At 45.8% G+C, this 16116-nt stretch overlaps 1 protein-coding gene across 1 annotated transcript in view; it reads right to left on the reverse strand.

Annotated features, from left to right (window-relative positions):
• LOC135378260 (hemicentin-2-like) overlaps positions 1–16116 on the reverse strand; it is a 470289-nt gene that overhangs the window by 140322 nt on the left and 313851 nt on the right. Inside the window, exon 2 of the mRNA XM_064611239.1 lies at positions 8169–8510. Within this exon, the coding sequence (XP_064467309.1) occupies positions 8169–8510 (342 nt within the window). The remainder of the gene's footprint in view (positions 1–8168; positions 8511–16116) is intronic.

The raw sequence follows: 16116 nt of genomic DNA on the forward strand, positions 1-16116 counted from the left end.
AGTGATGGAGTACCACCCTGTTTCGCTTCCTTCTCGCGTGTGTGTGTATATTTTCCTCAGGAAATACACTGCACTATGCCGTCTACTAAGCTCTTGACATCTGCTTTCGCTCAGTCATTTTTTCGATATACACTTTCTTGAATGAGTTGCTTTGACGGGCCGCGAACGGCAGCAATCTGAGAGCAACAGCCACGGGAAGCAAGGAACGGTCTTCCTATTGCCCTTTGTTTGCCTGAATCAAGTTAGTTCATGTATTTTTGTTATTGTTGTTGTTTTGAAACAGGTAAGTGTAGCTTTGTTAAGTAATTCCACGGTTCCTTGATAGCTTTCTGCTCATGCAGCTCCATCAAAAAGTTGGCCTAGGGATGGGAACCCGGGAGAAGCTCCCGCTCGGACCACTCATGGGAACGGCAGATACAGTGTTGTTTTTGCACGTTTCTAAACACCCTACAAGAAAATTATTTGTTGCGATGACTTCCTGCTACGTTGCAGCAGCTATAATGCAAATAATAGTTTTCTGTTCGACTTTATTTTATGCGGAAAGCTGCTGCCGATCACTTCGAGTGGCACGGATGTATTGTCGCGAGTCTCCTTTCTTCAAACCCTCAACCGGAGATTCTGGCGCCGTTTATGTGCATAGTGCGCGGCGGTAAGGTGATCTGTACTTTATTTAGCGCTTAGAGGACCTTCTACAGTTAATCGCAGACAGTTACAGCGCGCATGACGGTGTACTAATTGACGCGATCGGCCGATCACAATTACACCAGTCTCTTTCACGTGGTACCAGGTGACTTACTCTCAATTGTTGTCGCGAAGCTGATGAAGACAAAAGTATAGTTTCTAAAAGGATCTCGACTGACTCAGACAGGCCACGAAATTTAGCCGCTGTGTCCTTGTCGTTCATCTCTTGTTTTAGTCATCTCGAGCCGACCTCATTTCTTTTCCGAGACTGAAAGGAACCGCCATGTGTTCGACATGCTTGCGTGAGTCAATCTCGAGCAGCATTTTTATCCTGCCATGCTAAACAACTTTAATAATGCGTACTTTATTTAGCACGTAGAGGACCTTCTACAGTTAATCGCAGACAGTTACATGACCGCTTATAGTATCTGACGCGATCGGTCGATCGCGATTACACGATTATTGCACCAGTTAACATCCCTGGGAGCCAAATCAGCTCAAAAGCACTGCGTTCGCTGTTGGTGTCGACGGCGCACGCTTTCTTTTTACATCTACTCGAAGCTTTGGCTTTCCACGCTTGTGCAGCATTTTCAGCACTTTGCAGCCTTGACGACGAACTCGTCGTGCCACACGACGTCGCTGTGGCCAAAGTGCTTCTCGCAGACACGTGTGTGAGGAGACTCAAAACTGAAGCGCCCACATTCAATGCGAGGAATGGCACGTTTCCACTTCTCGCGCTTGTCAGGATCCGCAGGAAACACGAATATGGATACCTTGCCACCTCCTGGATACCCAGAGCGACATTTCGTAATACAGCATGTTTCTGGCATGCTGCTAGCACACGGTTATCACGCGACAACGGCCGAAACACGTGTACTGCAATGAGAGACGCTGGCGTTTCCCTCCCGGGTTTCGATGGCAGCGCCGCCACGCGGGCGCTTCGGTCCCTGGGCAAAGCTTTCCCATAGAGTTACGGAGAAGCTGCGCGACCAGGAAGCTATCAAGGGACCGTGGTAATTCATAACAACATGATAAATGTAATGTTTTCAGGCTCAACGGTTGTAGGCATATAATTGCGAGCACATATTTCCCTGTTACCATGTTAGTACTAAAGACCACAAAGTAGAGGGAACGCACCGAGCGTAAAGCCTGCAATGCGAATTGTCCGCACACTGTTCACGGTTTCCGCTAAACGCCACGTGGTGGCGGTATGATAGGTTGTCCTCGCGAATACAGGGGGTTCATTTTTATCCATTACATGTTTTTTTTTTTTAAAGAAAACTATGAGAGCCGCACAGATGCAGTTTTTTGCAGTTGAGTCATACGGCCAGGCGGACATCCTCTCGAAGAGAGCATGTAAGTATGAGATGACCAATTATTTCAAATTCGTTCTTAAACTCTGTAATTAGGGCATTTAGGGCAAAAGCGAGACAGCAGAGTGGGAGACAATCATCGGTTATCCATGAATGCCGGCATGAATGGATGAAAGCCATTCTTTTTTTTTTTTAATCCTGAAACGAGCACGTGCGTTGAAATCTCCGTTGACGAATTTTGCTACGCAAATGAGGCGAAACCAAAAGTGCGCCCCTCAGGAACCTTGCTCAGGGGCTTCAGGAACATTCGGCGCCGCCGGATTAACTAGGCCGGAAAGCGGTTGATCCGGGAGGCTAAGCTCGTGCAGTGTAGATATTACTTGATGCGCCGAGCAGAATAATCGGAACGTGCCTATTGGACAGCGGGGAGCACATTGCGCAACGCTGTCCATAGGCACGTTTGGATTACTTATCTCGACGCATCAAGTTATCCCTACACTGAACGTACTTATCCTCCCTGGCCAACAGATCAGCACCTACTACAATCATCTCCGTCGCTCCAAACCATGTGGGCCTCCGACATTGAATGTTCGTCGCTCTTTTTGCGCTCGAGAAGTGCGTAGTCCTGGTTTCGGCTCATTTGCACAGAAATATTTTGGCAATTAAATTTCAAAGTACGTGCTTGTCTCAGGATATTTAAAGGAGGTAACAACTCCTATCTGCAGGTATTTAGTTAAGGGTGCAATAGGTGTAATATTGTTCTTCTATGCTTCGTAATTCTATTTACAATTTATTGTTCAATACTTCTCCTTCATAACGTGTGCAGCGTTAATACGACAACGCACTTTTTTTCGGATACGGGCGAGTAGGCGAATCGCCATCCAGATACCTCTATCCATTGTTACGCCATTTGAAGAATTCTAGCACCCAATCAGACGCGAACGCGGAGGTACGCGTAACCTTCTGCTCCACACTCTTAAAAATAAACTTCACCACATAGCACCCTCCTAGCCAACCACCATCCCGAATGACAACGTTCTCGTCCCTGATTTGTTGAAAACGGGAGGCGGAGCCTATTTTGTAGCCATAATGCCGTACATAATGGTTACATAATAGGCTCCGCCTCCCGTTATCAACAAATCAGGAGCGAGAACGTTGTCATTGGGGATGATGGTTGGCTAGCAGCGTCCTATATATGGTGAACATACGGACCTATCAGATTCATCTATACAAAAGGTGTCACAGCGAACAAGTTAAATCGCCGTTTGGAACCGACACAGTCGGCGGGCTAGCTTGGTAGAGTTCATAGCCCCTTTAACAAGGACGACGGATCTCAATAACGAGTGGCTGCAATTCTGTTATCTCGCATTTCCCAGAAAACATCGAATGACTAAGTTAATTAATGAACTTCATCTAATTAGTCGTCCAGTACCTACACACGCTTTCCGACAAGACATCCGCCTGGCCACATAACCCACCCGCAGAAACGGCATCTGTGCAGCTATCGTAGTTTTTTTATAAAAAGCCTAACGGATAAAAATGAACACTCTATATGGTAATATCGCATACACGGTAATGAACGGTGATATTTGAAATAACAAAAGCACGAAATCTGTCAGCAAAAGCATTGGAACACTACGTACGTCTCATCTGACAACCTTGTTCGTCGCATTTGCACTCAAGAAAAAACGCTGACCTCACTCGTAAGACGGGTCAGGTGGGAAGACACCCGCGGCTTCCTGTACTAGCACAACAATGAAAAAGAAGGTATGTTGCAACGCATTCTCGGATAAGCGCAGCAAAAATATATTCCACAATCGATACGCACGCTCTTGTGTTCGTTTCAAATTTAAATAACGTACGGCTGTTTTCTCGGATGTATTGATCGATGTCATTCCTTATGTGTACTAAAAGGGGCTGTAAAGTCTACGGAATTACAAAGGAAGAAAAGCTACAATGACACTCGAAAATGGGCGGTTTTTCATTGAACACTTGGAACTAAAAGGAAGTAAAAAAAAAGGAAATGCCATTTACATGACCGCTTTTGCTATGTGCTTTCTTTTTCTCGAAGAATCACGTGTAGCCAAGCCACAGCACGTTTCTGGACCGGCGAGTGCGCAGTATGCAAGGCAGGCATCATGCGGACGCTCAGACCACGGCTTGTGTCAGACATTGGAACACACGCGCGAGGAGTAACCGTTCGGAGTACGTTCAGTTTGGGAGGAAAATCCCGAACTCACCGTAGATACTGAAAATTTTCGTTCGTTGAGAGGCGTTTTGAGCCACGGGACACTCTGCTAGTTCCTTCCTCATTAATGAGATTCCGCCGTCGGAGAACGTACCCGGAAGAGTGGTGCCCCATGGTCTGTTGTCCAGTAGAATATAAGCGTCCAGTGAGACATAAGACATTACGGAAAAGCTCTGCTAACGAGAATACGGCACGTAGCCCATCAGGATGCTAAAGCAATGCATTCGGTGGGCTGTGTGGCAGTATCAGTTATGTAACTGTAGCCACGGTAATTTTGCTACTCTATCTAAAACAAAAACAGACCGCAGAACACGCTACAGCAGTTTCACATTCGTCATCGTTTTCACACACCGACGGAAACCTACCTACTTGTCGATGCATGTGATGTATGGGTCGATGGATGGACAAAGAAAAAAAAAAGCGGGTGCAGGGTAGCTGTAATAGATTTCAACTAATACAACTCACGTGGAATATTTTATATACTTAGAAATGAGTTCCTGTTGTGAGAGTATGTTTAGCATCGATCGTGAAATGTCAAAACATCATCTGAAATGGTAGCCTTTTAAAAAGCACGTGTGACTCTGCATGTGTGCATGCAACGCAAGAAAAAGCAAATCGGAACCTATTGAAAAACAAAAACAAAAAAATACAGAGCGTTTCCGCTTAAGGAACACGTTGAAACCACGCGCATAAAGTATCCTAGTCGAAGTGTTCTATAGGAAGCACTATGATCCTCTCGATTACCACATAGAAGTCACAACGCTCTCTAATGATAACATATGCCCTGCCCCCGAGTGCTGACCCTCCCTCCACTAAGGAACCTTCCACTGCAACATACGCGTTGAGATGCCGTCGACCTTACCCTCTGCAGTCATTCATCACGCACAGCATCATCGATTGAGCAAAACAGAGTTGGACAAATTTCTACCTGTTCCATTTCCGCAGGGGCAGCGAAACGAAATGCGCTCTTCTCGGTTGTCAGGTCGTATTTCTTGGGCCCGAGACCCGCAACTTCACCAGTACGAGAAGAAGAAAAAATAGTAATGATAAATATAAAAAGTGCTACAGAACGATATTGCGCACATATTTTACCGCACCGCGGGGCAAGAAGAGGGTCTGACATCTCTCGCACTGAAGCTGGGCTTCTGGTCCAATCTTTCAGATGTATAGTAATTTGAAGCAAAGAAACAGAGGCCTTCGCCCGCCTTTAAATCATTGATACTTCGAAAGCGAAAACGTTGGATGTGTAATAAATATATATATATATATATAAAATATAGGAGACCACGAGAGGAGGGAGAAAAAAAAGTGGGATGGGAACAGGAAATTATATTTTCCGTTCCGGATGATTCTGTCGCGGCGAAGATGACATCAAGCGGAGAATGACAGTGACAGACAACCCAATTACGAGGGGGGCGCGAGTCAAACGAAGGATGCACCCATTTTTTCATAAAGGTGGTAGAAAGATAAAGGGGAGGAAAGTACCAAGCGGAACGCACAATGGAAGAAGAGTGATAGAATCAAAAGGGAAGGAAATAATTGGAGATCTCTCTCTTCACGGCTGAATGGTATTACCATACATTGAGGGGAACGCGTTTGGGTGAAGGAAGGTGACACACAGCAGGAGCGTGAGTGTAGCCGACGGGAAAAGGGAAGACTTGTTGTGAAGGTGAAAATTTTTATTTTTTTCTTCTTCTTCATCTTCAGCGTTCTCGCTGCAGTGTTAGTTCAAAGTTGCAGTATGACTTGCTCCCTCTGAAAACGTTCTGATCTCGTCGTATGTGCTACATCAATCATTGATTTACCGGTGTGTGTGACATTTTCTATCATGATATCTTCTACGAAAGCACCAAGATCTACCGATAGAGAGAGAGAGAGAGACGGTAGCCTTGCTCTCTTGCAAATAATATTTGAGAGTAGTCGTTTCTTCTCCTTAATTTCATCCTGATAGCATGATTAGGAAATAGCTACGCGTTACTCGATGTTCAACACAGTCTGCATTTTGTAACTGACAAATGTATGAGAAGTAGAGAAGAAAAAGGGGAACTTTGCAGCTAGTTACTCCAAAACACTTGGTGAGTGAAAAATCAGGACGCGAATCACTCCCTGGGGGTATTGTAAGCCCTGGGTTTCAAAAAATGATCAGGGCACCTTTCAGAAAGGCATAGGTCCTGGGATCAGCTGTGTTCGAAAAATCTCAATTCTCATGCCTTTCTCCTAGCACGTGCCGTGCGAGAAATGAAACGTGTGTAAAATAAAACTACAGATGCAGTGAGACGTAGCTCTATTGCGTGATAAATGACTCCCTGTACGTTGCCTCTGTAACGTCTATACTATCGGGATTCTGTCTACGTACGTTTTCATATGTGTAGGCATCTAGGCAAATTGCAGGTGTACAAATATTTCCTCAATTTCACGCCGTGGCGACGGTAGCTTCCCTCTAGTTGTGCAATGAATCAATCACAGGAACGTGCCGTTGCTCCTGAATTGTAAGGGCGAAGCTCCATGTGCGAGGTGTCTTATACAGCCAGGTTCTAATAAGGTTTCAGGTCAAAAGTCTGAGATTCTAAGTCTGTAAAGTAACACATTTTTTTCTGTATTTCGATATATTCTCTACTTACACACGTATCGAAGAAAAAAAAAGAAAGGTAAAACGAAAAAGGTTAGCATCGTCTCGAGAGCTCACTGCCGTAAGAAGCAATCTCCATCCATTGCGTCAGGATAGCTCGAGCTGGTGGTGGGGTGGCGCTGTACTTTGAAGCAGCGGGCAAGTTGCCAAGGCAATTACATGAGTCAACTCAGGTTGTTGATGCTCCAGAGATATTGAAGCGGTTTCATTTTCACACAACCCAGCGAGTTGGAGAGACGCTGCTGCTGCAACCATCACATCGTAACGAACAGCTGAATCGATATGACTAGAGCAGGGGCTTGAAACACGCGAACCGCGGGGCGCTCGACATCCTTTGTCCACCAAATACAAAGAAGCTCCCCTGTCAAAAAATTTAACGAATTAGCTTTCGGACCAAGTATTACCAACACTCTATTGTATTCAAGCTCCTCAACAGAAATATATAGTCTTGCACCACAATAATGACACCGCTCTTGTTCTTGTTCTTGCAGGTATTTTATGGTCATTACGGTCAGCCCGTTTTTGTGCTGCCTTCCATGACGCAGTCAATGCGGCCCGCGACTGAGTTTGAGGCACCTGGACTAGAGTATGACGAGTGTGGTGTGTAGGTAACGTTTCCCTTGAAAGGACGTGGAACGCGGACCTTCGATAAGAGCGTGAGTCTTTGCAGCGAACGGTCACGCATGTAATGTTGTTTGATGTGTAACAAGAATTCTCTATTTTTCTCTTTCTCTCTCTCTCTCTCTCTCTCGAGTACGGAACAGGAATGCGCTATCGGACCGTTTCTGAATACTGAAAGGGTCGCAAAGCTGAAACCGTGTTCTTGCTTGATTTCGCAGGAAAAACATACATTTCTATCAAAGAACTCTCTGCAGGCGCAGTACCTCCACCAACGACGAGGAATCGTCACATCACAACGGGTCTTCTTGATGGTTTCTGTTTTGGAATCTTTACAGCTTTTCTAATTTTAACTCGAAGGTAATCGCCGCATATGCTCTTTCCTGCGAAGCTATCCAGAAACTTAATGTGCTGCATCACATCTGACTGTAAAAATGGCAAGAAGCAAAGTATGACAGGGTGTAAAATCAGCACGGGCTAGTCCCCAACGGAAATTTGTCGGAACATTGTACCTATTTCTATTTCTATACCAAAATATGAAGGCACGAACGCACCAACTCAAACAGTGCGTACGAGCTCGGAAGAAGGATTATTCGCACCTTTACTATATTCACCCTTACGACACACACATACACACATGCGTATTACGTGAGAAATCAATCAAACGTAAAGGACTTACTGATGACTTCTAGCTCAATGTCGTAGCTTCTCCTCGGACTCCGTTCAAACTCGACGTTGCAGACGTAGACGCCTCTATCTTCGTATCGTAGCCTGAGGATGGATAAAAGCGCGGGCGTTCGCACGACGGAGAAGTGTGCCCGTCCAACGAGAGAAGGCCCGACGGTGTGGCGGGCCTGAGAAAGATTGATGGTGCCCTTGCGGCCGACAGGTGCCTCCAGGGTGTATACGGGCTGGGTCGGGTTGTCTCCACGATGCCACCAAGCCTTCACTGCACGCTCGTCTCGCGTACCTAGGTCGCATGGCAGGTCGGCACTAGCGCTGTCCGTTAGAAGGACTGTGACTGCGATGGAAACAAAAGGAGCTACAATTATTCCACTTCGTCATCATTAAAGAGCCGAAAGGTTGACATGAGGACAATCGAGAAACTCAACCAGCGCTTAAAGAGGCTGCTACCAACGTTCGAGCCCAGATTTTGAAGTATCTCAGGAACAGGTATGGGAACAACGTATAGTTGGCTTCACCTACATCACTGTTTCCATGCGGGCAAAGCACGCTTTACAGGCAGATTCTACACTACATGTTTGAACAGGCGCGGTTCGCATAGAGTTCCCAAGGGCCTAACAGCCCCTCCACCCCCACCTCACCCCCCCCCAAAAAAAATACATGAATAAAAAAATAAAAAGAAACACACACAACAACAAACAAGTAATTGTCCGCCAGGTGTTTCACTTCTATATGTTTTACTATCTATACGTTCACGCGTAGGGCGAATCTACAATTCCTCGTTTCATCAGTTGACTGGTCGAGGCATAATTTCGCACATGTTGCATTCAGTCGCAGAAGCATTATTAGTATTATACCAGGTCATCAGTGCATATAGGGTGTTCCACAAGAGGATGATATTAAATTCCTATGATATATTTTACTTCAGAAAATTATGAAACTACTTGAAAGACACTCATACAGACTTTTGCCACAGATTGAGGCCGTTTGCATACGTGTCACGCATTAATTAAGCTAATTTTGTTAATTGAACTCTCAAATTAGCCAAGCAAATGTAGCGTCTTTCTGCATGAATTCGGTAGCCTATCGCCATAGCAGGCTATTCCAGTCAAAGTCACGGGGTTTTTCACAACGTTTCTACACAAATTTGACAGCCCGAAATCCGTCACTGGGCGAAGCGCGATCGCTGATATTTACGTTTGCGGAACCGTTGGCTCCGTCCAAATACCATCCCTCCTGTGCTAGAAGAAAACAAAGCACACCGCGATCACAGATGTCGCCCTTATCAACGTGTCCGTCGTCAGTTGCCAGCCACTGATAATGACGGTTTGGGCGACAAAGCGCCCCAATCTGAATAAAACTGTGTCGCTTTTTATACCTCAAAGGCGGACCCAAGAGTTTGGCAAACGCAAATTTCACGGAGCATGCTTCGCCCAACGACGGATTTTCGGCTGTCAAATTTTTGTAAAAATCTTGTGAAAAACCCCGTGATTTTGACTGTAATAGAGTGCTACGGCCATAGGCTACCTAGGCTACCTTTGCTTGGCTAATTTGCAAGTTCGATTAACAAAATGAGCTTAATAAGTGCGTGACACGAATGCAAACGGCCTCAAGCTGTGGCAAAAGTCTATATGACTGTGTTCCAAGTAGTTTCATATTTTCTTAAAAGTAAAACCTATTTTGGGAATTTAATGACATCCTCCCGTGGAACACCCTGTATGTAGGATGAACGTACATTGATCGCGGGGGCTAGTTTGTATCATAATGTGTGCCGATACAGAAAAATACGGCTCTGCACTCTTAAAAATGAACTTCACCACATAGCACGCTCCTAGCCAACCATCATCCAGAGTGACATCGCTCTCTCCCTTGATTTGTTGAAAACGGGAGGCGTACGCCTTTTTGTGACACTTATGTAGAAATGTTAATTGTCACAAAAAGGCGTACGCCTCCCGTTTCCAACAAATCATGTCAGAGAACGATGTCACTCGGGATGATGGTTGGCTTGGAGCGTGCTATGTGGTGATGTTCATTTTTAAGAGTGTGTTACGGGGCAAGTCGATTTGCTCGTGTGATATCGAAACAAGCGATTGTCGTTTCATGTGCGGCATGTCCTATCAAGAAGGTTCTGTACAGGATGCTGTCGGTGTTGCTTTTATTATTGTTACTACACACGCAAAATTATTATTATTACACAAGCCTTTCGGCTTAGGCGGGCCTGCTGTACTTTGCTAGAGTGTATCGAATGGGAAATAAATTATTATTATTATTTGTTTTTGGTTTTTGTGCGCGCAGCAGCGCCGAGTGCAATTTTTGTTTATCTCTTCCTTCGTTCTGCTTTATCCGTTCGCATTAGACTGCGCGTGGCGGTGTTATCAATTTATCCATTTCTACTATTTGCTCAACTGGCTCTCTTATTCATATATTTAGTTCTTATTTGGCCTTCTGTAGAAGTTATGCTGTCGGTCATAGAAAGCATTGTTTGGTCTCTCAGCGAAAGTTGTACACAATGTGGACTGGGATGGATAATAAAATTGACTGACCACCCTGAGCCCATGTATAGCAAGCACCCGATTAAACCTGAGGCTCCTGTAGAGCCAGTGATTTCTTCCTTGCAAACACACAGATCATCCAACAGCATAGGGTTATCGCGTATATAAGAGCAGCAGGACATGCTTGCTTCTATTTCGAAAACGAAAATGAGGATGGCCGAAATGTCATCTGCCAAAAAGTCCTGTACTGTCAAGACATATTTTATGTATGTTTGCGCTTTTCTGTGTAAGCAGTACTCTATTGAACAAGGCAAAATTCCCATCTGCATATTCTGGTCAGGGAGCTAACCATAATAACATAATTTAAAACATGACAAGCAAACAAGTTCGCGGTGATGTTAAAAATTACAGTAATCAAATAAAAGCATATGTGTAATTATCATCATGAACACATCCAGCTGCAGCGCGGAAAACGAATCGCTCTGCCTTAATGACGGAAGGCAAAATTACACTGAATACTTTTTTTTTTTTTTTTGTTATGGCAGAAAGCTTTGTGTCCACGCTTGAGTGTGACATGACACACTGTTAAAACAGAACTTCACCACATAGCACGCTTTTAGCCAACCATCATTCCGAATGATATCATTCTGTACACTGATTTGTTGAAAATGGGAGGAGGCGCCTACCTGCGACACATTATGCTTGTCCCAGGTGGTGGTGGTGATGGTGACGAACCGGCTTGTCGTTGTTGGCCTCACGTATGTGGGCTGCGTCAGATAGACGCCTCCCCCCCTTTTGAACAAATCAGGACACAGAATGATATCATTCGGAATGATGGTTGGCTAAGAGCGTGCTGTGTGGTGAAGTTCTGTTTTAACAGTGCAGAAACTTCAAATGTAATGAATGCTGTATCTTTTTTGCACACTCCATGCGTTCCATGTTTACAGCCGCCATGTTGGAATACGTCTTGCACAGAGGAGAAGCGCCTCAACAGGCATGCGCGGAACGCGGCGATCGGTTCTCTTCTTGCAGGTCGGTGCGTGCGTCGGAAAAAGTTCAGCTGAGAAGAACTCTCTGCGTTCTGCTGCGGAAGACCTCGCACGCGTCTGTTGCCACCGCAACCAACGTTCGCCCGCGTCCGCACGCAATGAAACGCAGTAGTGTGAACCATGCTAAAATGAGGTATTTCCCTAACCCCAGCAACCAAACGCCTGTCTGGATGATGTTGAAAACATGTTGAAAAAAAAATCGAGTTTTAGTGTTACAAAAAGACAAACAAAAAAGTGCTAGAAAAAGATGTAGACATTCTGCAGTGATGTATTCGCGACACATCGGCGAGGGCTTCTTCACGCCATTGTTTTTATTTTCCCTTACTCACAAAGTCATGCCAGGAAAAACAAAGCGCACAAGCTGTGGTGTGGGCCGAAAACCGCCCGAAGCAGTAATGCATGCATACAGTACGCTGCCGCACTTTTGGCGATAGCTTCACCGAGGATGAAGAGCAGCGTATACATTCCGCAGAGAGGGTCTTTCTTTTTCTTTTTTCTTTAATTCCGTGTTAGCGCCTTGAAGCAACTGTGGCTATGAGCGGCGTACAGGCGTTGACAGATGGAGAGAGGACAGCAGGAAGGAGTGGGGGACAGGAGGGTTAGTATGCGTCCTGGGCCGACTTCAGGGGGAACTGTGCCGACATTCTTCTGGAAAGTCTTCGAAAAACCCAGGGAAAACCTCAGACAACAGAGACGGTGACAGGATTCCAACCCGTGCCACCTCCCAGTCTCGGCGTGGAAACCGACCTTCCTAACTAATTGCTATGCCACGGGAGCTGATAGAGGGTCTTTCGGAAATACGCATAAGACCTGGCACTACAACCAAGCCCGAACTCTGTCTCGCATGTCATTGCATAAGGGTTACTTGTACTTTACGAAATGGGTATAAGCCACATAGATAGCAACGTATCAACTTAAAACGATTGAAGTTATACAGGGAGCCCATATTAATTACGGACCAGTTTCATTGTTATTTACTGTGTCATGTAAAGTCTTGTCATGCATAACAGGCACCCAGGTACCAGGCGAACATTACTTTGTAATTTCGTTCTGCCATCATCCGAGTTTGTAATCTCGGGTGATTTTAATCATCTTTTATACTTTTGTTGCCTTCGATATTGTTGAGGTAAGCATTCAGGCCGAGCACGTGACTTCTATTTGCTTCCTTGAAGCACCACGCAGCTGTCGTTAGCTTTACGTGCTGGATGTAATTCAGTTGAATTTTACTTACGAGGACGTATGCGTTTATCCGTGGTGGTCGTACCCAGGAAATAAGACGTGAATATCCAGGGCAATCTCTACTGCTGAGTCGATTTTTCCCATCGAGTAAACACAAATAGCGACAACGACAAGCCGTGGCCAAGAGCTCCAATGACCAGAACATAAGGTGGCAAGCGCAACGACGAAAGCAAGTCATTTATTTGGCGCAATAGCGATGACTGCTCCGTCAAGCAATTTGCCCCATCCCTGCAACTGACTCGGATTGTGTTCTCTCGCGCGGTAATCAGTGGGATGACGACTGCAGAATTAAGGCCGAGCCCTCTTTGGGTAACTAATTAAAGCCTTCCGGCAGAAATCGTGACGGCTGTTTTCCCCTTCTTTATCCCGCTTGGGGCTCGCGTCCAACAGGAAGTCTAGCAACAGTGTGTGGGCCATAGGTGGAGTGGCTCTAAAGGAGATATGTTACTCCCCTCTGGTCGTTTACACAGCTGTCCACAGCCGGAAACGTCACCCCGCGTGTCGCGCTGTCAGCAGTTTTCCCTGTTACTTCGTGCTGACTCCTATGTCCTTCACATCGTCGGTGCGGCCGCCAGTAAGCATGGACATACAAAAAGAGAACGCTTCTTGTAAAAATTCCACGTAGACTGGAAGAATGACACCCTACGGGCTATGGTACATCCCAGCAGCTCGGTCTGCGCCAGGCGCCCCAGGGCTTAGGACGCTTTCTTTGAGCAACGAGGCCGCATTGGAGGCCTCTACACCCTTAGAAATGAACATCACCGCATAGCACGCTCATAGCCAGCCATCATCTCGAATGATATCGTTATCTGCCCTGATTTGTTGAAAACGGGAGGCGTACGCCTTTTTTGTGACAATTATGAGCAGCATAAGTGTCACAAAAAAGGCGTACTCCTCCCGTTTTCAACAAATCATGGCACATAACGATATCATTCGAGATGATGGTTGGCTAGCTGCGTGCTATGCGGTGAAGTTCGTTTCTAAGAGTGTATAATAGAGTTTTAGCAAACCCTTGATAACGTGGCTTGTGTCAAAGAGTATCAACCGGAACCAATCAGTGGATAAGATTCTGAGCCACACACGACTGCGATCGGTTCCGATAGGTACGATAGCCTTACCAACGGTTGCCTAATACCCTAGCCACACGGCAAACTTAATGCATTAAACGGAATGGCAGTGACTTCACCTCCTAACCAACCATCATCCCGAATGACATCGTTCTCTCCCCTGATTTCTTGAAAAGGGAAGGCGTACGCCTCCTGTTTTCATGTTGGAGGTGAAGGGGAGGTGAAGTTACTGCCATCCCGTTTAATGCATTAAGTTTGCCGTGTGGCTAGGGGTATAAATCTGCCTAATGACTCAGGTCCAACTCGATCTTCTACTTGGAATGCGGAACAACCACGACCCTACCTACTTGACACTCTCATCCTTTTTTCTTTCTTTTTTTCATCATCACCTCATCATCTTCATCCACATTCGTGACGATGCCCACAGCTATGAAGTCAACAACGGTAAGCTACGATAATACACTGTTGAAACAGGTGGTGGTGGTGGTAAACCGGCTTGCCGTTGTTGGCCTCACGGATGTGGGCTGCGTCACGACTGTAGCCAGGATGAGATGAGATAATGTGATAACAGATGAAGGAATGAAGACGGCCGGAAGTTACGATCTAAGGCAGACACTGCCTTACACTCTTAAAAATGAACTTCACCGCATAGCACGCTCTTAGCCAACCATCATCTCAAATGATATCGCTATCTGCCCTGATTTGTTGAAAACGGGAGGCGTACGCCTTTTTTGTGACACTTATGCTGTTCATAATTGCCACAGAAAAGGCGTACGCCTCCCGTTTTCAACAAATCAGGGCAGATAACGATATCATTTGAGATGATGGTTGGCTAAGAGCGTGCTATGCGGTGAAGTTCATTTTTAAGAGTGTATGACACTGCCAGAGTTGATGAGAAGTCCGAGCAGTGCTCATAGCCTTTGAGCGAGGCCCGATTCCTGGAGAAAGCAGAAACTGTTGAAACAGAACTTCACCGCATAGCACTCTTCTAGCCAACCACCAGCCCGAATGATATCATTATGTCTCCTGATTTATCGAAAACAGGAGGAGGGCCTATCTGGGACGTGCATAATGTGTCCCAGATAGGCGCCTCCTCCAATTCCCATCAAATCCAAAGACAAAATAATATCATTCGGGTTGGTGGTTGGCTAGAAGCGTGCATTGCGGTGAAGTTCTGTTTTAACAGTGTACCGCCATCAAGGAAACGCTTCGATAAGAAGCATGATGAAAATGCAGTATGCGAAACATGCGAACTCGCGCGAATAAATCGTTGTTGCTTCCCTAAACGTGAAAAATTTTACGAGTTTCGGAAAAGTTTCGCTTGTTTAGTATACCCAAGAACGAAGCAAGGTGGGAACGTGTTACGCCGCACAGCAGCATAATGCTCCAGTCAAGCGTGAAGTGGGAAATACACTTCAGCAGCCACCATGCGCCATGTCCCAAGAGGTGTTATCGACGAACCTCCGCTGATCGTGCCAGGAAAACCGACGCATTGCCTATATAGTTTTCCAAAACCCACAAAAGTAGCTTACCGAACGCGCATCAAAAAGAGAGCTCAGCCTGATAAAGGGCTACCACCGCAATACTTACTACGAGTACCTCGGCAACATTCAGGTAAGTTGGAAGTGGACGCAGGAACTCAAGAACACGAGACGAATCGCCAAAACAGCAGTTATGCTGCGAAGGAGCCCGACGGGAACCCGACGGTTCCGAGAGAAAACGATTGATTGAAAAATGATCAAAAAACATTTTGATGTGTTATCGTATATCCTTGCTCCTCATAACCCAACGAGCGATAGTCAGCATGTACAGACGACGTATGCCTATGACCTGTTAGGAAGCCGTAGCTACCACACTGCGAGAACATCTCCAAAATGGAAAAGCAACGAAGAATGGACACCTCATACGAGACGACACTGAGTTTGACGTTCACTAGGAAACAAGTGGCGCTTTAAGTTTCAAGTAAACGGTGACCAACTGCGATGTATGCCTTATCGCCGCCTTACTCTTCTAAAGAACGCCAAAACAGATACAGCTGTATAGCGCCACCGTTAATAGTTTCTACACAACGGCGGCGGCACTTGCTCGGGAGCGTA

Source organism: Ornithodoros turicata, chromosome 1, assembly GCF_037126465.1.
Source record: "Ornithodoros turicata isolate Travis chromosome 1, ASM3712646v1, whole genome shotgun sequence".
In the NCBI taxonomy this organism is placed as follows: domain Eukaryota; kingdom Metazoa; phylum Arthropoda; class Arachnida; order Ixodida; family Argasidae; genus Ornithodoros; species Ornithodoros turicata.